This window comes from Podarcis erhardii (assembly GCF_964252035.2).
Source record: "Podarcis erhardii genome assembly, chromosome: 15".
NCBI classification, from domain to species: domain Eukaryota; kingdom Metazoa; phylum Chordata; class Lepidosauria; order Squamata; family Lacertidae; genus Podarcis; species Podarcis erhardii.
In genome coordinates, this window is record NC_138505.1 from 39,931,381 (window position 1) to 39,956,575 (window position 25,195).

Consider the following 25,195-nt stretch of genomic DNA (forward strand, 5'->3'; position numbering starts at 1 on the left):
AGCTGGAATGAAAAAAAACTTTAGGTCATTAACTACACTCAATTAAATTAAACTGACACCTGTAGGCATGTAAACAGGTCTTCTAAAATTAATACATCCACAGAGTTTTATTAGTCTTGAACACAAGCAGATACTATCAAATGATTAAAGTTTCATCTTCTCCAGCATCTTGTTTCCCATGGTGGAAGTCCACATATAAAGGCAACAGTCTTCGCTTGTTTGCCCCCAGCACCAGATATTCAGAGATATATTACCCCTGAATATGGAGGTTTGGGTTTGTCATTCTAGCAAATAGCCACTGAGAGACCTATTTTATGCAGAGTTTGTAAGACATTGCATCCTTGTTTTGCTGTGTAACTTTCTTTATAGATGTCCAGGTTACTTTAAAGGTAAAGGTACCCCTGCCCGTAAGGGCCAGTGTTGACAGACTCTAGGGTTGTGCGCTCATCTCACTCTAGAGGCCGGGAGCCAGCGCTGTCCGCAGACACTTCCGGGTCACATGGCCAGCGTGACGAAGCTGCTCCGGCGAACCGGCACCAGAGCAGCACAAGGAAACGCCGTTTACCTTCCCGCCAGTAAGCGGTCCCTATTTATCTACTTGCACCCGGGGGTGCTTTCGAACTGCTAGGTGGGCAGGCGCTGGGACCGAGCGACGGGAGCGCACCCCGCCGCAGGGATTCGAACCGCCGACCTTTCGATCGGCAAGTCCTAGGCGCTGAGGCTTTTACCCACAGTGCCACCCGTGTCCCCCCGGTTACTTTACTTTTTCTTAAATGAAAGCTAAGAGTCCAGGCCCCCTGAAGACGAATTAGAAATTGTTCCAAGTTCTACCCCAGACTGAACTTAATTTACCATTAGTTCACTTGGCAATTATGGGAACTAATTTCAGGTGTAGTTTGGAGATGTTTGAACTAGATTAGAGAACTTTTGTTCAGCCAAAACCTTCCAAGTCCTGGCCCCCATGGCCAACATTCTGGGATTCTGGGAGTTATAGTTCAGCATAGAAAGCGTCATGGATTTTCCACCCCTGTCTATAGGCAAAGACTCCATCAGATACAACCCTTATAAATTAAATATAAGAACCAGAACATCAGTACCTACAAGATGAAATAAGACAAATAAGATAAAATTCTACATACCCAATTTTCCTTGCTCGAGTAATGTTGTTTCCAGTTTTTTGCGGGGGGGGGGGCTACTGCAAGTCTAAATCACAGAGCCTAGGGCTTGCTGATCAGGTCAGCTCCTGCCCACCTAGCAGTTTGAAAGCACGTCAAAGTGCAAGTAGATAAAGAGGTACCGCTCTGGCAGGAAGGTAAACCACATTGCCATGTGCTTTTCTGGAAAAAAGGTGGGGGAACTGATCACAAAGTTAGTTTATTGCAGGCTCAGTTGCAGTGCCGCCACCCTACCCTGGCAGAGGCAGAGGCTAAATGTAAAATGTAATAATGAACTCAAGCAGACAATGATCTGGATTAGAAGTGGTCACAACTTTAATGATTATATACATATAAACTTTAAAAAACAGAGGCGGGTGGGTATCAAGCTCTACATGCCCTGCGTTCCTTGCAGGCCGGGCCGGATCCCGCCGCCAGAGGCAGCCGCCCCACCGGGCCTCCAGGAAGAAACCTGCGCGCCAGGTTTGTCCGGCTTCCTTCGCCATGAGGCAGCTTCCGAGGAGGCGCCGCCGCCGCCGCTGCGCCAGGCGAGCCTTTTGCAAGGAGGCGCCTCCTGCCCGCCGCGCAGCCCGGGGGGCGGGGCTCGGCAGGGAGGCGAGGGCGCGGGTTGGCTGCCGCTCGGCCCGGGGGCGTGGCCCGCTTCGCCTTGTGAATGGCCGGCCGCTGCTCTCGGGCCAGAAGGAGCGCCTCGAGGAGGGAGGAGGGAAGAGGCGGAGCAGCAGTTCTCCGTCAGGCCAGCAGGGGGCGCCCTGGTGCGAGCGCGCCTTGGCATTCCCGAGCCCGGGAATAATCCGGCCGAGTCTCGCAGGCCGAGCCGGAGTTGTTGCTGCTGCTGGTCTGGCGGGCGAAGCGAGCGAGGAAGGGAGCGGGGCCGCCGAGAGCAGCTGCTGCCAGCCCGGGCCCAGGAGGCTTCCTGCCGCCGGGCACCATGAACACCATCAAGAACGTGCCGGCGCGGGTGCTGAGCCGCCGAGGGGGGCACAGCCTGGAGGCGGAGAGGGAGCAGTTCGACAAGAACCAGGCAAGGGATTTCCTGGGGCTGGGGTTTTTTTGGGGGGGGTGGCCGGGTGGGGGGCGTGTTTGCGTCCTGGGGGTGGAACTGCATGGCAGACCTGGAGGTGGCATCGAAAACGGGGTGCAGAGTGGGTGTTTGTGTGAAGGAGACGGCGCGTGCATGTTATTTTAGTGGGGGGCGAGAAGAGAGACACCCCCCCCGTTGCATGCATCTCTCTCTCTCTCCCCCCCCCCTCCCCCACTTGACCCTGTGCAGGATCCGTCCTTCTTCCTGCTGGGCTGCCCCCCTCCCGCCGCCACCCAGTGAAATGAATCCTTTAGCTTGACACACACGACTTCTTCCTTAGCGGGGGGGGGGGAGTCTTGCCAATAGGAAACACCCCTGCTTCTCAAATATTGAATGCACCCGGTGGGGGGAGAATGGAGAAGATCCGTGCACTGCGGGGGGGGGGTGTCTCTGTGTAGGATTTGAGGTCGATTTGCTACGACTATGCACAGGATTTGAAACATGCACAGAAGCTGGGAAGGGAGGGGGCAGGAGAAAGGCAGAGCGGGCGGGGGGGGGGAAATCACCTTGATCAGAACTAGGTGAGAGAGAAGGAGGGGAGCAGGGAGGTAATCCTAAGAATAGCCGGAATCCCAGATTTCATTTAAAATTATTAATATTAAGGTTGCAGTCCTCGTGGTAGGGAGTGGAAAGAGAAAGAACTCTCCCACATCCTGGGAGGAGGGCAAGAAAATTATTTTTTTCTTCTGAGGTGGCAAAAGGAAAATTGAGAGGCTATTCATTGAAACATACGGTTATAATTAATCATAATAATGTTGTAGCCCTCTTGGTCACAAGGAGGAGAAAGGAGAGCAATTTTCGCATGTCTTTGATGTTGCAAAGGGAAAATGCTTCTGAGGAGGCAAAATAAAAATTGAGGGGCATTCATTGTTGTTCTGCATGACTGTGAGTTTTTGAAACTTAAAAATTAACAAATGCACACGTTTAAAAAATAGTGTGAGGAGGTATTGGTTGGAACAGCATGTGTTTTGGGTATACATAAGGCTGAATAAAGGGTGCTCTCTAAAGAATGTATTGGGGATTGAGTGATACTTGCAGACAGGAGTTTCGGAGAGGGAGCGGGAGACTGTCTATCATGACCCCCAAATGTAGGTTTGTGATTGTCATCCACCTCAGCCCACCTGCAGTCTCCATGCCCCTCAGCGGCCTGCTTTTTGAAACATAGAATAGTTCAGTCATCAAACCATGGAGTTGGAAGGAGCCACAAGGGTCATCTTATTCTAGTCCAACCCGTTGTGATGCAGGAGTCTTTTGCCCAATGTGGGGCTTGAACCCACAACCCGGAGATTAAGTCTCTCTTGTGGCAGAAAAGCACTGGTGTGTGTCTTCCTCTGCTGAGGATTGGGGTGTCCCCTTGTGCAGCAATGTGTTCTGTGTTTGTCTTATCTGTGTGTGTATCGTCCAGGACATTCAACCCTGATGGTTTGAGGTGGGAGGCTAGATTTATAATTTCCAAGAATGACACTTTTCTTTTTTAAAGGGGGATGGTGAGTGGAACAAACACAAACTTGAGTTGTGACTTTGACTTTCCATCCATTTGTAGTACTTTGCCTCTGGCCTGGCCTGTTTTTGGGTGTGTCTGGGGATATTGCTAATAGATTCAGCCTGTACATTTCTCTTTGACATTCCTGGGCTATCATGTTTGAGGCTGGGGTGTAGCTTCTCAACTTTAGAGGAGGTTCTGGGGTTCCTACAAGCCACACCCTGTGAACCGGAATTCCTTTCCCCTGATTCTGACTGGGTATGTGACTAGTGTTTGTTTCAGTGGTGGTGAGGGGGGAAACAAGGCACTCTGCAGATGCTCAGAAATGCTGGTGTTTCTTCCGACAGAGCCTGACAATGAAAATAATGTCTGGGGCCTGAATCCCTGTCTGTGTGAGATTCCCATGGCTTCCTTCGTTGCCCGTATTGCCCTGTATGGCCTTTTTGATGTTCTATGCATGTGTAGATCAGGGATGTACACAATCTCTCTTCTACCCTGTAATTGAATTTTGCATGTATCTGTGGACGTGTGTATGTTCTTACATATATACCACTGGGATAAACAATATGGATTTATATATGGTTTGGGTAATAAGAATTTGTCTATTGTTTCAGGGTTTGTAGGGCTGATTCTGTGTAGATTATCCTGTGTACACTTTTTGGTGTGTGGCTTTTCCTAGAGACAAACATCTGGTCATGTTTCTATCATAGGCAGAAGTTGCTTAGTTTTTCTGAAAACAAACAAATCAATGTTTTGTTAGTTACCTGTGCAGTCTTGAAGAGGAACGTATATATTGAGGCAGAAGTTTGTGCAACCTGTGCAGGAACCTGATAAAATGACCCGTATTCCACAAAAGCTTCCAACATGCCATATCTTTTCCATATTACCATGCCACAATGAACCTGCTTCCCCAATCTGGAGCCTTTTCTGCTGGCCTAGATCTTTCGCCATGCCCCAGCTTTAAGGAAACAGGTGTGAAATAAGGTACAGTGAAGTGGAGTGCCTCTGAACATGTGCAGAGTCCCTTGCCTTCACCAAAGACAGCCTTTCCACAAACACATAGAATGAAGGAGGGCCCCTCTGAGGCAGATGGCACGCATCTCAAAGCAACAGGCTCATGGCACCAGGCAAGATGGCGACCCTTTTCTCTCTCCCCGTTTTGCACTCTCAGTTCCATATACAGAAATGGACCATTGCTTCAACCCTGCCAGCAGGACATGCATCTGGCACTGGCAGCAGTTTTGAGGGTGCAGAAAGCAAAGGCTGAGCTCTGCCTCACCTTTTATCACAGCAGAATCTAAACACTTTTATTTCCTCCTTAGAAACTGTTGGAAGCAACTCCCATCATTCCTTGCTATATTGGCCCTGCTGGGCCTGGCAGGGGCTGATGGGGGCCGGAATCCAACAAAGTCTGGAGGGTTATAGGGTCTCCAGAGCCATTCTGAAGCTTTCTGTGATGCTCCAATGTCTCTTCTTAAACTTACAGCCACTGACTTTCGAGGAAGGTCATTTATGTCCATTTCCAGGCAGGGAAAACCAGTGCTTTTTGGGTGTGAAATACGCTGTGTTTATTGCCTCAAGGTATCTTGGAAAATCCTCCCTTAGAAGGAGAGGGAGGGTGCTTTGACAGCCCAGCAATTTTTCACTGCAGCGCACCTGTACACCATAGGTACTCAGTGAACAGCCTATGTTGACTCTGTGCCTGTCTGTGTGTCAGGGATTCAGTGTGTGTTTCTGAGCCTCGAGGAGAAATAGTGAGAGTGTTTGTGGGCAAATGTCAGGAAGTGTGTGTGTCGGGGGGGGGTGTCTTCCTTGAAACTCCCATCTTTAGTTGTCAAAAATGAACACTGGTGGCCCGCTGGAATGTGGAGTTAACCAGGGCTATTGACTGTTTGGCTCCGAAGCGCCCTCTCCGATTGCATGGAGCCCGGAGAGCCCCGTGGTTTTCCACGGATCTGAGGGCAATGAAACAATCGTTGAGACGGCTAGAGCGCCGGTGGCGGATAACTCATTCTGAAGCTGACCGGACACAGGTTAGAGCTCAATGTCGAGCCTACCAAGTGGCGGTAGCGACGGCGAAGAAAACTTTCTTCGCCGCCTCTATTGCATCTGCAGAAAACAGCAGCAGGAGACTTTTTCAGGTGGTCCGCAATTTAGCGGAACCACCTGCTACATCGGGGCCCAGTACGGGCCACATGATCTCCTGCAATGATTTTGCAAAGTTTTTTGCAGATAAAGTCGCTCAGATTCGGGAAGAGGTAGATGCCACCGTGGGAGCAGGGCCGGGGCGGGAGAGTGCTAGAGTCCTGTCTAGTCAAATTGCATGGGATCAATTCCAATCTGTTACCACCGAGGATGTGGACAGGCTGCTTGGACGAGTGAAACCAACCACCTGTCTCCTTGATCCTTGCCCATCCTGGCTTATAAAAGCTAGCCGGGAAGGACTGGGTGATGGGCTTCGTGGGGTGGTGAATGCTTCCCTCCGTGAGGGAGCCTTCCCAGACCCACTGAAAGAGGCGGTTATCAAACCACTTCTTAAAAAACCATCTTTAGATGCGGCCACGATGGCCAACTATCGCCCAGTCTCAAATCTTCCATTCTTGGGCAAGGTGATTGAGCGAGTGGTTGCTGAACAACTCCAGGCACGCCTGGAAGAAGCGGACCATTTGGATCCCTTCCAGTCGGGATTCAGGCCTCATCATGGGACTGAAACTGCCTTGGTCGCACTGGTTGATGATCTCCGGGGGGCCAGGGACAAAGGTGAGAGCTGTTTCCTGGTTCTGCTGGATCTCTCAGCGGCGTTTGATACCATCGACCATAACATCCTTCTGGACCGTCTTGAGGGGCTGGGAGCTGGGGGCACTGTCATACAGTGGTTCCGCTCCTTCCTCCTGGGCCGTGTTCAGAAAGTGGTGGTGGGGGATGAGTGTTCAGACCCCTGGGCTCTCACTTGTGGGGTGCCTCAGGGTTCTGTCCTCTCCCCCATGCTTTTCAACATCTACATGCAGCCGCTGGGAGAGATCATCAGGGGGAGATGATCACTCGAACAACAGGGGGAGATGATCATTGGGCTGGGTGTTCATCAGTATGCGGATGATACCCAGCTCTACCTCTCTTTCAAATCAGAACCAGTGAAGGCGGTGACAGTCCTGTGTGAGTGTCTGGAGGCGGTTGGAGGATGGATGGCGGCTAACAGATTGAGATTGAATCCTGACAAGACAGAAGTACTGTTTCTGGGGGACAGGAGGCGGGCAGGTGTGGAGGACTCCCTGGTCCTGAATGCGGTACCTGTGCCCCTGAAGGACCAGGTGTGCAGCCTGGGAGTCATTTTGGACTCACAGCTGTCCATGGAGGCACAAGTTAAATCCGTGTCCAGGGCAGCTGTGTACCAGCTCCATCTGGTACGCAGGCTGAGACCCTATCTGCCTGTGGACTGCCTCGCCAGAGTGGTGCATGCTCTGGTTATCTCCCGCTTGGACTACTGCAATGCACTCTACGTGGGGCTACCTTTGAAGGTGACCCGGAAACTACAACTAATCCAGAACGCAGCAGCCAGACTGGTGACAGGGAGCGGCCGCCGAGACCATATAACACCGGTCTTGAAAGACCTACATTGGCTCCCAGTACGTTTCCGAGCACAATTCAAAGTGTTGGTGCTGACCTTTAAAGCCCTAAACGGCCTCGGTCCAATATACCTGAAGGAGCGTCTCCACCCCCATCGTTCTACCCGGACACTGAGGTCCAGCACCGAGGGCCTTCTGGCGGTTCCCTCACTGCGAGAAGTCAAGTTACAGGGAACCAGGCAGAGGGCCTTCTCGGTAGTGGCGCCCTCCCTGTGGAATGCCCTCCCACCAGATGTCAAAGAGAACAACAACTACCAGACTTTTAGAAGACATCTGAAGGCAGCCCTGTTTAGGGATGCTTTTAATGTTTGATGTATCATAGTATTTTAATATTCTTTTGGAAGCCGCCCAGAGTGGCTGGGGAGGCCCAGCCAGATGGGCGGGGTATAAATAATAAATTATTATTATTATTATTATTATTTTGCTTCCTAGTTCGTCTGGTCTTGATTCCAGTTTGGCATTCTCCAAGACTGGAGAGGTGAAGAGTTCGTCAAAGGTTCTGTCATTGGGGCCCAGTTAAGCGGTGTACTTATTGAGCCCTATAGCCTTGCTTTGAACAGTTGGGTGGCACAGGTGTTTTGCATTTTTAAAAAAATCAATTTACATACACTTTTTTTTAATTAGCTGCTTTCTTTGTAACAAATTGGCTGCCCTCTTTTTAGGAGATGAGAACAATTTATATTTCATGCATAAACCTCTGGGCAAAAAATCAACTCTTACTCAGTTATTTATTGCTTTTACAGTCTACCTTTTCCTCAGTGAGTTCAAGGGAACCTAATTAGTTCTTTCTATGCCCTTAGGATCTTTGCAACAACCCTGTGAGGTAGGGTAGGTCGAGAGAGACGGGCCTAGTTTCCACAGAACACTAAGCCATGTTTAATGCTAACCATAGTTAATAAACATTTGTTAAACCTGGGATTCCTGGCAGTCAGTCACTTAAACCTCATTTCATTAACCCTTCCCCCATTAAAGCAGACACAAGCCAAGAAGATCCACTCTTCAGCCATGGCTCGGCTGCTTTTGGGTGGTGACAGTTATTTATATAGGAGGTTCAGGTTCGTACCTCTAAACTCTGGTTAACTGAGGTTTGCAAACCAGCTGGGTTAGGTTCTCACTTAATGCTAAGCCACGGTTTGCAAAAACATAGTTTGGTGCTGTGTACAAACCTTTTTTTATATGTATATACCTTTTTACAAAACAGGCCAGTCATTGGCTTAAGGTTCCCAAGTTAGCTTCATGGCTGAGTGAGAAATTGAACCCTGTTCCCACATGGACTCTCTACATTGGAACTCAAGGGTGTGGATTGTGAGATATGGCTGATCTCAAGCCGCTGTTGATTGGCCTGTCTGTGCAAATGATATGCAAATGATGCAAGTTATTAAAATAGGCAAATTGTCCACAGCCCTATAGCTTACAGAGTGGTAGTTCTGGGTGTCACGGAGGTTGTCTGTTGAAGCTGCATTATGGTTCTGGGTGGTGATGGAGTCCTGGTAATGATTTGCTGACCTGCTCTGATGTCAGAGAAGGACAAAAGGAGGAGGGCCATCAGACACCAGGATCCTAGGAAACAAAGAGCGGAAGATGAGCGTATACACAGGAACAAAGGTAAGAGGAGAAGATCAGAGTGAAGAAAATGAGGGGGTTATTTTGCTGACCTATGCTTACAGCCTCTGGTGATAACAGTAGATATTTAAAGTTTAAAATGTGCTGCTTTTTTCTGCCACCTTTGAGCCCCATTTAGTCACTGAGTAAATTGCCATCATGTCACGAAATCTTTACAAACAAACATTTAAGGAGGATTATTTTGACAGGAAGATTAAAATCAGTGCAGCTGCTGCAAAGGAAGCAGAGCATTCATTTGGCAGGGTGAAAACCTTGCATGGGGCCTAGAGATGGAAGGGATAGGGATAGAGATGGAAGGGATAGGGATAGAGATGGAAGGGATAGGGATAGAGAAAACGAAGGAATATGGCGTGCCTGTAAGGCCAGGAAAAAGATGGATTAAAAAAAATATAGAATTGTTCGGCAACTGAAGTCACCTGTTCTAGATGTGGCCCACCACCTCACCCCTTTGTTGATACCTGAGAGGCAAAAGTGGGTTGCCAATATAGTGGCATCTGTGGCAACAGCCACCTGAGAGGGTGCCCCTATGGAAATTGGGAGATGAGGCCTTGGTCTTTCAGCCCAATTCCATTGTCGAAGTGGTTCTCTGAGAATAAGCACACACGGCCGTCAAGGCAGCTATCAAGACAGACAACTGGTCCGTCTTGCTAGCCCAGTACTGATGACCCCCCACGTCCAGGAGTTCTGCAAGATCTCAACCACAGAGGCACCTTTCTCAGCCCTCTCGCGAGCAAATCGGCTTGAGCTGGCGTGACCTAGAACTTTCCACGTTCAAAATGTGTTTTCTGCTACTGAGTCCCTGTAGTTGCTGACCAGGGAGCAGCAGAGAGATGAAGAAGCTGAATGCTTATAGGCTGTAAGGAAGCTGGGGGAATTGGGGCAATAACGGCCTGCGGGGGGGGGGCACGAGGGTCACATATTCTGTGCTTAATTGCTTCTTAAAACGAATCCATCCCTGCTGAGCAAATCTGGATTTATTCATCTGTTACAATTAGCATTTTAAAATACCCTTGTGAGTGTGGAAGATTTGGGTTTCTCTGGGAAGATCTTCTGCCTGTGGGGTTTATTAACTGAAGTCCAAGGTAGTTGCTAGATTTGAGTAATGGAAGCAGTGGGCAGAGGGGGATATGTGTTGCCGATTGGTAACTGTTTCCTTAAATACCTATTCACTTGGAAGTAGGGAAGGGGGATTTGATTCACTTCTCATTTAAACGTGAACCTACCTTATATGCTGTTTTCAGAACAATACAGGAGCTGAAATGCAGGCACCTTTCAAAATCTGCTCTTCTCTGAATTTTTCAGTGCTGTTCTGCACCCAAGGAATGTGTACCAAAATGCATATACAGTGGTATCTCAGGTTACAGACACTTTAGGTTACAGACTCCGCTAACCCAGAAATAATACCTCTGGTTAAGAACTTTGCTTCAGGATGAGAACAGAAGTTGCATGGTGGCGGCACAATGGCAGCGGGAGGCCCCATTAGCTAAAGTGGTACCTCGGGTTAAGAACAGTTTCAGGTTAAGAATGGACCTCCAGAACGAATTAAGTTCTTAACCCAAGGTACCACTGTACTAGGACACAGTTTGCACCAACAAACATATATCACTGAAAATAACATACACGTATGCATTATATTAGGAGAAAAGGCATACCAAAACTTGTATGTTATGAAAATCCATCAGCAAATTTCTCCTGAGGATTTAAAAATATGTATGTTTTCAAACTGATGTGAAAATGTGGAGAACTGAACCTCAACACAGGAAACATAAGAAACTTAGAGAAATCTAAATGGAGAGATTTGCCCCACCCTGCGTGGATGTATACGGTCCTTGTCTCCCTGTGAATAACTACCCTGCCTTGTCTGCCTGTCCCCCTCCCGTTCTGAACTGAGGAGAAGATTTAGGAGTCGTAATACAGTGGACAATCTCTTTCATCCCAACCCAGTTTATCTGCTACTACAAACATGCCTCAAGTGTTTGCGGAGAAGGGATTAGAAAGTTTTATGGCAGTGTGCTAAGAAGGGAGAAAAGAAGTGGAATCTCTCCCAGCAGAGAAAGCCCTCTGAAGGTTACAGAAACAGCAGCCCTGGCAGCAAAGAATGCTGAGATGGCGGTTTGTTTGCTTGCCACACGTCCAAAGCACAATTCGGGCAAATCCCTGCCCTCCCACTGACCTGACTGCTATTGCAGTTCATAACCCTGGCTGGAGATGAGGAAATCTCAGCTGTTTTTGTCCCAGCAACATATTAAAAGATGTTGTATGGATTTTATGGACGTAAGAGTAATCGGCAGTTTATAAGCTTCAGGCACAATCTGGCTGGAAGCTTTCCTGGAAAAGGTCTATTAAAATGAATGGTGGCTTCCTGATGGACTTTTATCCATAAGCCACATTGAGTCACTATCAAAGAAAAAGCTTGAGTATAAATAAATGTACAACAACAACAGCACCCTGTGCACCAGCCAACACACAGGTATTTCAATCCTGCTTGATTTGGGTAAACTGAGCAGAAAGCAGGATTGAACTCTCTGCTCATCGTCATCTTATGGGCAGAGAGGTCAGTCCTTCTCACTCTCCTTGGGCCACCTTGGACAGGTGGACAGGATAGTCATTTGATGCCTTTATGACATCAGAAGAGTGATAGATTTGACCCCCCCTCTCTCTAGGGCATTAGAGGAGAATCTTTCCCAGCCATATTTAGAGATGCCAGAGGTTGCACCTGGGTCTTTTGTATGCAAAGCATGCACCCTGCTGCTGAGCTTGGCCTCCCCGGCAAAATGTACAATTTTAAAATGCAGTGGAGCTTTTGAGGTGGAGCAGGATATAAATTAAGCAAATTATGTAAAACAGAACATGCAAGGGATAGCACTGGGAATCCCAGGAGCAGATTTGTCCCTATGAGTGCTGCAGCAGCTCCTGCCTGCTTCCCCTCATTCCAGGGGCAAAAGAAGTGTGGAGAAAACTAATGACTGAACTAGTAGGCTGCTTTGGCTAGTAGGGTTGACATGTAAGATCCCTTACCTGTGAGCTCATCCTCCATGGCTAGCAAAATATCTACCATGGAACAGGGACAGGTTGCCGGTCTCTTACTTTCAGAGCGAGGAGAACCTGGAGGCAACATCAGAGGTGGAGCACAAGTTACAGGCAAATTTGAGGGGACGAGGTCTAGCCACCACCAGTGTATCTTGTGAACAAAAGGGGTTCATTGGGTCCCTGACAAATACTCATTTCCAAGTCCATGACTGAATCATTCCATTTTCACCCTTGTAAAAGTTTAGATTTTTAAAATGTTGTAAATAGAAACCATTTTTTCTGCTCCAAAAGAAAACGGAAATCTTTCCAAAATAGGTAAGTTTGCATATAGCACAAAGTCCTAGTTTAAATTCTTAAGAACACCCCCACAAGTCTTTGCTGTGGTCAGCCGCACAGAAACATGTTTAATCCATTGTTTTGGTATGCGGCCCCTTTTATTCTCATTCCATTTACGGTGGTGCCCCGCAAGACGAATGCCTCGCTAGACGAAAGAGTTTTCTGTTTTTTGAGGTGCTTCGCAAGACGAATTTCCCTATGGGCTTGCTTCGCAAGACGAAAATGTCTTGCGAGTTCTTGCGAGTTTGTTTCCTTTTTCTTAAAGCCGCTAAGCCGTTAAAAGCCGCTAAGCCGCTAATAGCCGTGCTTCGCAAGACGAAAAAACCGCAAGGCGAAGAGACTCGCGGAACAGATTAATTTCGTCTTGCGAGGCACCACTGTATTTCCTACCTTTTTCCAAGCTCAAGGTGGTGTACATTTCATCCTCCTCTCCCAACAACCCCGTGGGGTAGGTTAGGCCGAGAGGTAGTGTCTGGCACAATATTACCTAGTTTGTGTCACGTCTTGAGCAGGGATTTGAACCCTGGTCAGCCCGTTCCTAATCTGACATTCTGTGATACGCTGCCACTTCAGCATACAAGTGAGTAGAGAGGGACAGCTCTCACTTCCTATTCCCATTTGAAAGCTGCCATTTTGATGACAGGAGTGTATTCTAGACAGGTGGAGGAACTCTCTCCTTGTATCTTTATGCCAAATTCAGAGGTGAGCTGCAGCAAGCACAGGAAATGGTGGCCAAGCACAGACTGAAGCTGCATTTCCTCTTGTTGGCCACCGAAAACCTTTCAATAATTACTGTAACTGCTGTGGGTGCACCCATTTTGGGGGAACCTGTTGGGTCTGTAATAATTCTACTACTAATAATAATCTGTAATAATACTAATACTACGCTTCCCACCTGGCTGGGTTTTCCCCGCCACTCTGGGTGGCTTCCATCACATATAAAAACATAATAAAACATCAAACATTAAAAATTTCCTGATAAAGGGTTGCCTTCAGATGACTTCTAAAAGTTGTATAGTTATTTATCTCCTCAACATCTGGTGCGAGGGCGTTCCACAGGGAGGGTACCACTACTGAGAAGGTCCTCTGGCTGGTTCCATAGCTTTCAATTCAAACCAAAACTGGCCCAAGCAATTATTTTTGTCACACCAGCAGCATTATTTGGAAAGCCTAAGCTAAAAACAAACCTCTTTGCTCCCTTATTCATCTCTGTTGTTGGTTCTTCCCACTGTGATCACGAGGACTATAGCCTTTCATTGATGCATACTGAAATCTGTGATTCTCGTGGTTTTTACATTAGCTGGTTTAGTGTTGGAATGGCAAAGCTGCAGAAAAGTTATGATAATAATTTTAAAAACTATGAATTCAGCCTAGATTGGGTGGCTGCTGTGTGCCAGAGTTACCCTGGAGACTCTGCCTGTCACAGCAGACGGTATTGGGCCCCAATGGACTAATGGTCTGACTCAGTTTGAGGCAGTTTCCGGTGCTTGTAACTAGTACAACCTGCTGAAGACTAGAACTCGCAGCTGCTGAAGAATGTAACTCAGCACGTGAGTTAACCTCTGTACTCTTTGCAAGCTTCTTAGTCTGCAAACGTTGTGCAATGTTTTGTTATTTGGAAATGGTATCTATGAGCTAAGCACTGCTCATTGGTTCTCCTTCACCCCCTGTGCCTGTCGCTTAGTGTGCACACACAACTAGGTTTTCCATAATTGCAGGTCTAGTCAGTCTTAATTGTATCTGTTTTAACGGCAGGAAGGCTGGGTGTTGTGGGGGGCAGGGAGACACAAATTGACTTTTTAAACCAGAAGTGGGGATCCAGATGTCCCTGACCATTAGCCATGCTGGCTAAAGGGGCTGGTGGGAGCTGCTGTTGCTAATTTATTTACCACATTTTCTCCAAGTTTATACTCGGAGCAGTTTACAATGAAATAACAGACCAAAACAATGCCACAATAACCACAATACACACAATTAAAATTATAATACAATTTACAACACCAAATGAACAGTTCAGTAATGACCAATTATTGTTGATTCAGTTAAAATGCATCCAGAAAATGAAACCTTAAAGACATCAACAGGCCAGTTAATACACCCCCCAGTAGCCATAAAGCTGATGAAAGTGGGGACTACAACAGTCAGATTTCTCTTCAACAGATATATTCATGAAAGGGAGCACCAGGGATGGCCTTGCCAATTCTTGTGGGTAGCCTTGCAAGACTGCTGAGCCAACTTATAGTTCAACAAGAGCTGGAGTGCCTCACGTTCCCCCTCCTGCGTTTGGGGCTACAGCTCAGCTGCTGACGACAGGCGTTGCGCGCAAAAGGTCCCCTGTTCCGTCCCTGCTGCCTCCAGCTAAAAGGACTTCCAGTTCTGAGAAAGTTTCCCTCTTGGGGAAACTTGCATGAGAATTGGACAGCAGGCAACTAGATGGACAAGAGTCCAGAACTAGCATTAGGCAACTTCCTTCGCTTGTAGATGCTCAGGCTGACTGATAGCTGTGATGAGGCCTGGTCTGGCTTTGGGCACATCCACACCATACATTTAAAGCACACCCCAGAAACATTTAAAGGATATGACTTCTGCCAAAGAATCATGGGAACTATAGTTTCCCACCTCACAGATACAGTTCCCAGCACCCTTAGCAACTGACAGATCCCAGGATTATAGAATCATAGAATTGTAGAGTTGGAAGAGACCCTGAGGATCATCTAGTCCAACCCCCTGCAATGCAGGAATATACAGCTGTCCCAGACAGGGATTGAACCTGCAACCTTGGCATTATTAGCACTGTGCTCTAACCAACTGAGCTGTCCAGGCTTTAAAGGTATGGTGTGGATCTGCTTGGAAAAGTTTGAATGGCACTGCGGGAAATTTTTAAAAACAGCAAGCCAAAACAGACTTATTTACACCCTCATTCTTTCTGTTGAACTTTGAGTTGGTGATCAGAAAGGAAATGAGGTCACGTTGAAGGAAGTATCCTTTTCTTTTATTTGCAATCAGGAAGGCTAAATGCGTTTGCCACCTGCGAACCAGAAATACCAGTTTAGTTTTGAAAACAAAGCAATTACATCCTTGCTTCGTGACTGCATCACCACTGTGGTTCCGAGCTGTTTCTGAGTCACTTCCTTTCCCTGGGTTGGCTTGGGAGAGCAGGGTGGGCGGGCACATTGGCTTCTCGGAAGCTGGAGAGTGGGGCTGGCACAAGATGCTTGGACCTGGGTAACACATTGCTAAAGAATCGGCCAAGCATCTGGATTGTGTTCATGGAGGAATAAGTGTCTGTTAGCTTGGATACTGATGCAAAGCTTAAGAAGGGACAAATCGTTATCCAAATGAGGAGGTTAATGCCCAGATCCTATTTACCATATTTACTTGAATCTAATGCTCACTTTTTTTGGCTAAATTACGTTGCGAAAATTTAAGATGCACATTAGGTTTGATGTCATATTTACATTCACCAGCAAATACTTTTTTTGATTTCACATTTATATCCCACCTCTCCTCCAAGGAGCTATATACAGTGGACCCTCGGGTTGTGAACGTGATCCCTGCGGGAAGCACGTTTGCAACCTGCAGCGTTCGCAGCCCGCAGCGCCGCATGTGGGTCGCGATTCGGCACTTCTACGCAAGCGCTGAAACCTGGAAGTAATCAGCTCTGGTACTTCCGGGTTCTGCGCAGTGTGCAAACCGAAATTGCACAACCTGAAGTGTCTGTAACCTGAGGTATGACTGTACATAGTTATTCCCCTCAGCATTGTATTATCACAACAACAGTGAAAGGTACGTTAGGTGCACACACACACACACACAGACAGACAGAGAGAGTCACCCTGTGAGCTTCATGGCTTGTCTAAGTGGCAGTTTGAACCCTGGCCTCCCAGGTCCTAATCCAACACTCCTCCACTGCACCATGTTGGCTCACTTCATTTGGATTTTATTTGAGTTTAGTTGGATATAAGTGCCCCTTCTGTGTGTTCTACTTGCCTTGTTATGCAATGCTTTGCCTAGTATGCCTTCAGCTGGGGACTGTGAGCTTTGGGGTGTCCTGTGGTGCTGTAACGAGCAATTCGTCTACGCAGGGAAGCATTGCCTGCTCTGTTTGTCTTTGGAGGCTGCATGCCAGGGAAGGCCAGTTGCCAAGGAGCCACAGCAGGAGAGGGCTTTTGTGCCCCGCTTGTGGGCTTCCAGGCAGCATCCGGTCGGAAAACAGGGATGGAGCTAGCTGAACTTACACTAGGAGAGCCTGCTGGATCAGGCCAGTGGCCAGTCCAGCATTGTGCTTATTGTCCCTGCCACATCCTGTTCTCACAGTGGCCAACCAGATGCCTGTAGGAAACCCGCAAGCAGGATTCAAGCATAAGAGCACTTGCCCCTCCTGTGATTTCGAGCAACTGGTTTTCAGAATCAGTTCAGCCTCCAACTCGGAAGGCAGAGCATAGCCACCTTGGCTGTTAGCCATCAATAGCCCTGAATTCGCCCAATCTTCTTTTATAATATATGTTTTTATTGGTTTTTGAAAATACAGCTGTAAAAAGATGTACAGATCAATAAAAGGAGAATAGAAAACCATAGCTGTAACAGTGTCCATTATTCTTTAAAGCCATCTAGATTGGTGGCCACCACTACCTCTGCGTGAAGAAGCGCTTAATTGTGATCTAATCCACCAGGGCTCTTTGTATATCTTTCCCTATTCCTTCCACTCCTCCCTGGCTGAGAGACCTAGCATTCAGAGCCAGTTTGGAAATAGTTGTGGTACTTTAAGGCTGCTATAATCCTAAGTCTTCATATTTGAGGTTGCTCCTTTTCAGATGTTGTGCAGATGAACAACCCCTACCTCTTACTATCCAGAGGTGCATGCCTCCAATTTTCATCGCATCTCCCAATAGTATTTCAAAGGCTGGAAAGGCTTGGTTGTGTTAGATGGCAGGGACAATAAGCACAATGCTACTCTGCCTTGCATGCTGCCCTTGCTGAGCCTCTGATCTAGCTGTCATGGAAACCTGCTCATTAAAGATACTGAGCAGCAAACAAAGCGTAACTTTAATAACGATCAGTGTATTTGCATACTCCGTGCACAATTTGTGTCGCAGTTGAACCACCTTAGTTACGCTCCTGGCACACTTATTCAACAATGTACAGTGGTACCTCAGGTTACATATGCTTCAGGTTACATATGCTTCAGGTTACATACGCTTCAGGTTACAGACTCCACTAACACAGAAATAGTGCTTCAGGTTAAGAACTTTGCTTCAGGATGAGAACAGAAATCATGCTCTGGTGGCACGGCGGCAGCAGGAGGCCCCATTAGCTAAAGTGGTGCTTCAGGTTAAGAACAGTTTCAGGTTAAGTATAGACCTCTGGAACGAATTAAGTACTTAACCCGAGGTACCACTGTAATGGAATTTAACACAAAACCGAGGCCTTTTCAGTATCACACCATATTGTAAAAGGGGTCTGGCAACTTTGTTTTCCTCTTAGAGGCCACACTCCCGGGGGGTGTGTGTGTGTGTGTGTGTCAGTCATTCTCCTGCTGATGGACAGAGAGGCTAAAAATGTCCTGGATTTTCAGTTTTCTCTATGACTACCTCATATTAGTAGGTGTCTATGGGGTGAGGTGCTCTTGATACTTTTATATTTACTTTGTGGGAGCCTATCCTGGCCTAGCTGTTGAAGCAGGACATGTTTGTTAACAGATCTTAAGTTTACTTTTTTTTTTTTAAAGCAAAGCACTGGTGTAAGTTTAATTTCAAAATTTACTACAGAATAGCTGCAGATCAAACTCCTCCAGGAATATTTGTTGTCTGGACAGATAGATGTGAAGAAGGGAAGGGTCAAAGAAAATAATGCGCAAGGCAGTTTGTGTGTGTGCTTGAACAATCACATGAACGAAAGTAGAGATGCATGTGGGGCCCAATTTTAAAGTTGATGATGAGAGCATAAGGGGGGGAAAACAGCATATTCATTCAAGATCCTTGTTCTGGGCCGATGATCTATCCTGGCAATGGCTGAGGGCCTGGTTTTTACTGAGTCACCAGTCTTTTTACTGAGTCACCACATGGTGGTGGGGTTTTAACTGATGCTGTAATCTGTCTGGAAAGATGCGCAGGGCCTCCTCCACCACCCCACTAGTGGGTGTGGTGGACTGTTCTGTTTTTCTTTTCTTTGGTGCTAAATCAAGCTTCAAACTGTTCACTCCTATAGCTTAAGGGGTCAATATAAATGCTTGCCAGATGCTGCTTATTACGCAGAGAACATGATGGATCATGCATGTGTGTGTCTGCAGAGAGAGGTTGCCTTGCTTCCCCTCAGCTGAGATGCACTAACCGCAAGACCTTCCACAGAAGCATCTACATTAGTATATCTAGTCTCTGTGCTGGGAGTGTTGTTGGTGTTTTTTTTAATTACCCACTCAGCGAGGAAGTTTACTGCTGTGTCTCTGCACAGCCTATACCTAAGGTGTTGCCTTCTTAATGACCCAGTTCACACTTTAATGCTTTGCTGTGAACACACCTAAAGTGGACTTCGTCTTTTCTGCACTTGTGCTGGGAGGAAAAAAGCCATGATGATGCCTGCTAGGAAGGGCAAACCTGTCTGTTTTGGCTTCTCTCACTTCCTCATTTTTCCAATATGAAGTTCAGTTCTCCACATTTCCACATCAGTTTGCTATAACGAAAGAAAGAAGTATTCATCAGCATTTTAAGGTGAATTTCTCCTAAAATCACATTTTTGCAGAGCAAATTTCCCCAATATAATGCAGTTTTGTATGCTTCTTAAACAAGTATATGCATTTTTTTCACACTTCACCTCAGTAATATGCAGTTCTGTACACATTGCTTGGCTGAGGAATGGCCTTGCTGAAGTTTGAAAATTTTGAAGGATGGTTGTGCTCCGGTTCTCGAATTTGTTTTGGAAAATGCAAATTGCATTGGATTGCACATTACATTGCAAACTGAATCAGATTTCTTCCCCATCCTTATCCCTGGTGTAGCGTTGTGTTCCAACCAGGGAGTGTCCTTTTGTTTATAAAAGTATTTTTGCACTGCCATTCCATAAAGTAGAGTGGTGTGCAACATTAAAACATAAAACACAATTAAAAACAATACAGGCAATAAAGTGACTAGCTAATTTAAAAAATGAAAAATGAGATGGCTACAAAGACCTGTTGGTGTAAAACAGCCTTCAAGAGCACCTGAAAGTCAAAAACAGGGTTTGCCTCCTGAATCTTTGCTAGAAGAATGTGCCACAAGATGTACAGTGGTGCCCCGCAAGACGAATGCCTCGCTAGACGGAAAACCTGCTAGAAGAAAGGGTTTTCCATTTTGGAGGTGCTTCGCAAAACGAATTTCCTATGGGCTTGCTTCGCAAGACGAAAATGTCTTGAGTTCCTGCGGGGTTTATTTCCTTTTCTCCCCCTTTTTCTAAGCGGCTAAGCCGCTTATCAGCTGATCCGCTAAGCCGCTTATCAGCTGATCCGCTAAGCCGCTAAGCTGCTTAACAGCTGATCCGCTAAGCCCGCTTATCAGCTGATCCACTAAGCCACTTAACAGCTGATCCGCTAAGCTGCTAAGCTGCTTAACAGCTGATCCGCTAAGCCCGCTTATCAGCTGATCCGCTAAGCCGCTTAACAGCTGATCCGCTAAGCCGCTAATAGCGCTAAGCCGCTAATGGGCTAGCTTCGCAAGACGAAAAAACCGCAAGACAAAGAGACTCGCGGAACGGATTCTTTTCGTCTTGCGAGGCACCACTGTATATCACTACAAGAACCTTGAACCTGTTTGCTTGTTCTCAGACAAACTGCAGATGGTAAGTCAAGAACAACCCTTGACTATAGACACTGTTTTTGGGGGAGTAAAACAAACCGCAGTCCCTGATTTCAAGAGAACGCAAGGCCAGGGATTGTGGTTGGTTTTGTCCCAACACAAGCAGGGAAGAATGAAGTGGGTGCAATTCATTTCTGCACAGTAAGCCTTATGGCTTATGGCCTTCTATGAACAGGCAGAGTCGAGTGCTCTGGAGGGCAGGCAGTGCAGCTGTATTTCTGGAGCATAGATGCACAGGAGCAGAGAAAACTGTCCTTTGCCCACTGGTCCATCAAATCAGAAACTGGGACGGGTTCTCTAAATCAGGGACATCCCTGGAAAATAGGGACACTTGGAGGGTCTGTGCTGTGGCTCACCAACTGATGCAGTAGACAGGCAAGGGAAATGCTGAGGATTGACCCAAGAACCCTCCCAATATATAGGTCTATAGGTTTGCAAGTGGTGGAATGGCAAGCATGCTGCTAGATCCATTAAGAGGGAGTGCTGTTCAGACCCGCCTTGTGTTGTCTGGCCATCTACTTCCCCTGGCTTGCCTTACGTCACCTGCTGCCGTGTGGTTCAACAGCTGCCACTTACGATATTCAACACTAGGCAACAAATCTGGTACATATTACTCCGAGGTGGAAAAAGATCACAGGTGCGGGCAGTTCTTATTTTTCCAAGGCTATCTATGCTTGCATTTGTGCAACCTATAACTGACTCTGTTTATTTGCAGCTTGGATCAAAATGTGGAGCACTGCCAATTTTGTAGGTTTGTGAAGGTATTGAGGGGTTCCTAACAGAATGACAAAGCTGAAATGCATAGGATTCTTTGCTTCCTATTTTATATAGATTTTTAGTGGGCTTTAAAAATAAATAAATAAATAAATAAATAAGCATTTGCTTCCTCCAGTGCCAAGCATGATACTTATGTACAGTATTTATTTTTAACACTGATAATTGACTGTAACAAAGAGATTGATTGAATTATGCACTTATTATTTGAAAATTTACAATTCTCTCTTGCATAAAATACTGTATTACAAGATGGCTTACAATACGTATATAAAATACAATAAAATACGGTAAATATAAAACATAAAAATATCAATAGATACTGCTTGATTTAAAGAAAAATTCACATTGTGAAGGCCTGTCTAAACAGTGCAGTTTTCAGAAGACGTCTGAAAGAAGGCAGGGATAGTTCCTATTGAACCTCTACTGGCAGGGAGTTCCACAGGGCAGGGTTGTCACTGCATGTGTCCTACAAATGAGCTGTGTGGTTCCTCCCCCAAAATGAACCAGGTCACGCTTCCACGCACAGTATATGCTGTTAAAAGGGTTCCAAATATTAGCTGAATCCAGAACTTCTGTGTCCAGATGTCGGCCATCTTGATGTTTCCAGAATCTTTATGAAGGCAGACTATGATAGTTACCTGTTATTACTACATTTACCGGTATATCCTACCTTTCTCTCAATATATGTGCATGGTTCTCCCCACTCTCCATTTTTATCCTCATGACAGCCTTGTGAGGTAGGTTAGACTTGAGAGACCATGACTAGCCCAAAGTCCTCCAGTGAGTTTTATGGCTGAATTGCAACAGGGGTAAACTGATCCTGAATTTCAGGGTTCTTGTTAGTTGCTGTAGATTGTATAGATGGTTAAAGTTTTATTGGTTGTGTTTGTTGCAGCTGGTTTTCATGCTTTATTGTGTAAGTTGCTTTGGGTCACATTTATGAGGAAAGTGACTAATGACTAATGGTCTGTGGTAGACTTGTCCTGGATTGAATTTCAGTGTTCTCTAATTTCGGTTTCTGTGGGTGGTGAATGCTAATTAACATCATCTTGGGTCATCTCCTTCGGCCACCCAATTTCACTGGCTCTGGGAATGTGCTGGTATCAGTGAGTGACATATTTACATATATTGCTGAAAATTCATTTAAAAATTAGCATTTCTACAGCACTCTCTAGCTCTTCAAAGTGCTTTGCAAACATTTACAGCTGCCCTTATCCTATCAGCAGTGTTATCCCTGTTTTATTTTATTTATTTTAAAGATTTATATCCTACCTTTCCCAGAGTGCGACCATTCCCAGAGTGGCTCAACGAGTATTAAAATGAAAAAACCGAACATTATAAAAAGCTCCAAAAATAAATGGATCCAAATTTTATTTATTTCAGGTATTTCTTACATGCTCTTCACCACAAAGTCCAGGGTGGGTGATATTTTAAAACAAACAAACCCAATTTATAATTAGTATAACAGAATATGAAAGAATATGAACGTACAATTTTGAAAGAGAGGAGCAGGAGAAACTCAGCCACAGCAGAATTAATGTTTTATTTATTGGCTGATGGGCAGCGAGCTAACCCTACTGGGTTGCCTGCACGACCCAGTTCTGCATGGGGAACTTCATCATGTACCTGATCCCTGAAGAAAGCAGATTTGCTAGCCCTGTGCCCAGTGCTGTGCTTGGAAAGACCCAACTAAGGGACTTTGATAGGTGGGCAGGATAACCTACCTTGCAATCATCTGGCAGCTTAATGATGCCAGGTGATTGACAGGTGGGTCATCTCACCCACCTGTCAGAGTTTACCTGGCTTTCCATGCCAAAAAGGTTCTCCACCCATGCTTCAGAGCAACTGAAACAATATTTTAAAAATATTGTTCAGCTGCTTGAAGAGTGGGCAGCATGTGAGGACCATAACACACAGGTATGGGACTTCAACCCAGAAGATACCAAATTGGCAGTGTGCCATCTTCAAGGGACTGGCACCCATTGCTTGCTTCTTCTAGACTTGGCTGGGTTGGGATGGTTGTTGGTAGACCAGCAGGTTTCTCTGCCAGTGTTTGAGGGCTCATCCAGACTTCCACTTGCCCTCTCAATCAGAAAACCACGGGAAAACCACTTAGACCCGTGCCTAGAAAGAATGGGACAAGCAGAAAACCACTCATGGGACATGTGGAAGTGTGGATGAGCCCTTGAGTCTGGCAGAAGGTTACCATGTCCTATTAAATTCTGTTACTGTATTGTTATTATTTTTTAAAGGGCCCATTGAAGTTGAGCCTGCTTAAGAGGTTGTGCCAACTGCTTTGAGTTGCACAAGGCTGACAACCTTGCTAGCCTTTTTAAAGCGTAATTTCTTAGCAAAGTGCCTTGTTAAGTATTTAATATCGCATAGAAATGAGAGAGAGGGAGTTTTATGTGTGCTAGGCCCACCTTGCTTGGGTAAAACTCTGTCACAGGCAGGATGCGGTGGTGACGTTGTAGAGGAGTGGTTAGCTGAGGAAATACTTTGGATTCTGAAATCGAGTTCCTGGTAAAATGACAGCTTAATGAGAAGGTGCCAGAGATCAAAGGCGGAAGGAGCTTGCTTAAATTAACCGTCACAACTTTGCCCTAAATCTGTAGGTGGGGAGTTGCCCTTGTGGGCGTTTTTTATCATAGGCTGTGTAAATACTGTTTCGGTTTTTCATTGTGTTGGCTGAGACTAACCTATCTTCAATTTGCATAACATTTTAAAAAAAAAGTTAAAACACTCTCATTTAACATGGTCAGACTAATCTCTACCTCCTCGCTCTTGCACAAATCTTTGAGGAGATTCCAGTTTATTGATTTAATATTTCTGGTATTTTGATGTTTTAATTGAGATGGCTGTAACCATTGTTTGTCTTTATTTTTATGCCAGTAGTTTGGCTTATGAATTGCTTCTTGTTTTTACAGTGTTACCTGCCTTTGATTTTCTTCTGAGTTTTATTAATAATATTATTATTTGCATTTTTTATTATGAAGGAAGCATTATATGTTTTGAAAACAAATGGTCAACTTTTCCAAGTATTGTACAGCAGCAATCCCTACGCCCCCACATGTGTTCATTTTGATGGTATATATTGAAAGTGGGGGACTTTTTTTTTTCACCTGAGGGCCACATTCCCTTCTAGACAACCTTCTGAGGGGCCACATGCCAGCGGTGGGTGGGGCAGAGGCAAAAGTGAGCAGAGCTGCAGGTGTGAATTTTGCCTTTTGTTCAGTCAGCCAGTTTCTACTCAGGCCCAGAATCATAGAATCATAGCGCTGTAGAGTTGGAAGGGACCCTGAGGATCATCTAGTCCAACCCCCTGCAATGCAGGAATATGCAGCTGGTCCATACAGGGATCGAATCTGCAACCTTGGTGTTATCAGCACCATGGTCTAACCAACTGAGCTATCCAGGCCCTTTGTCCTCCATCCATTCAAGCAAGCAAGAGACATTCCTGTTGTTCAAGGACACATTCCAGTCAGGCAGAAACAGTCAGGGAGGGTGTGAAGCAGGGCTGGTAAGAGGCATGGCCAGAGGAGGGGGGGAAGAGTCCAAGGGGCCAGATAAAGATACTTCGGGGGCCACAGTTGCTTCTGGTTCCCCATGCCTGGTATGAACAGGATTCCCGTGAGAAGGAGTGTAATGCAGGGCTTTCTCCACACAATTGGGGAACCTGCTTTTCCAGGGTTTCTGATCCTGTGGAGAGAACCCTGCAGTCATGTAGAGAGCCTTGCAATAAAGATGAGTGCAGAGAGGTTGGGGTGCTGCCACAACTCCCCTCTCACATTTATTGAATGTACGAAAGGGTGAATATTGGCATTCACCCTTATTGATCCATGAGGCAATAAATAATGTTGAAATATCAATCTGGCGAGGAAATAATTGTATGTAAAACTTCTAAGAATTCAAATTCCATCTGAATGTGGAAACAGAGTGTTCCAGAAGTTTCCCCACAAACCTTGTTCTAACTCTACTTAACAGACAAGATATTAATAATGAGCGCCATGACAGAAGTTTATGTCAAGTCAAGCCAAGAATTCACTCTCCCTCGCTCTGCTTTGACAACCAGAGCAACAAATAGCAGTTTGCACTAACAATGTGTAAGAGCATGTCTAAGATGACTCTGTCAGGAATGGATATATAATGCTTTTTTTTTTTTTTTTTGCTACTGACCTGTGGAAGTTTTGCAGGTTAAGAAGACAGGACAATTAGTCATATATAGCTCTCCAAAGAGACAT

The 25,195-nt window shown here is 46.0% G+C and overlaps 1 protein-coding gene across 3 annotated transcripts in view; it reads left to right on the plus strand.

The window, feature by feature from the left end:
* Window positions 1-2,018: 2,018 nt before the first annotated feature.
* The window catches only part of HIP1R (huntingtin interacting protein 1 related), a 65,834-nt gene continuing 42,657 nt past the window's right edge, over window positions 2,019-25,195 (plus strand). Inside the window, exon 1 of one of the 3 annotated variants that reach the window (XM_081842574.1) lies at window positions 2,019-2,196. In XM_081842574.1, the coding sequence (XP_081698700.1) occupies window positions 2,104-2,196 (93 nt within the window). In that variant the 5' untranslated portion in view covers window positions 2,019-2,103. Of the gene's footprint in view, window positions 2,197-8,774; window positions 8,968-24,468; window positions 24,568-25,195 lie in introns of those variants that run through there. The other 2 variants (XM_081842576.1, XM_081842575.1) reach the window with 2 other exon arrangements.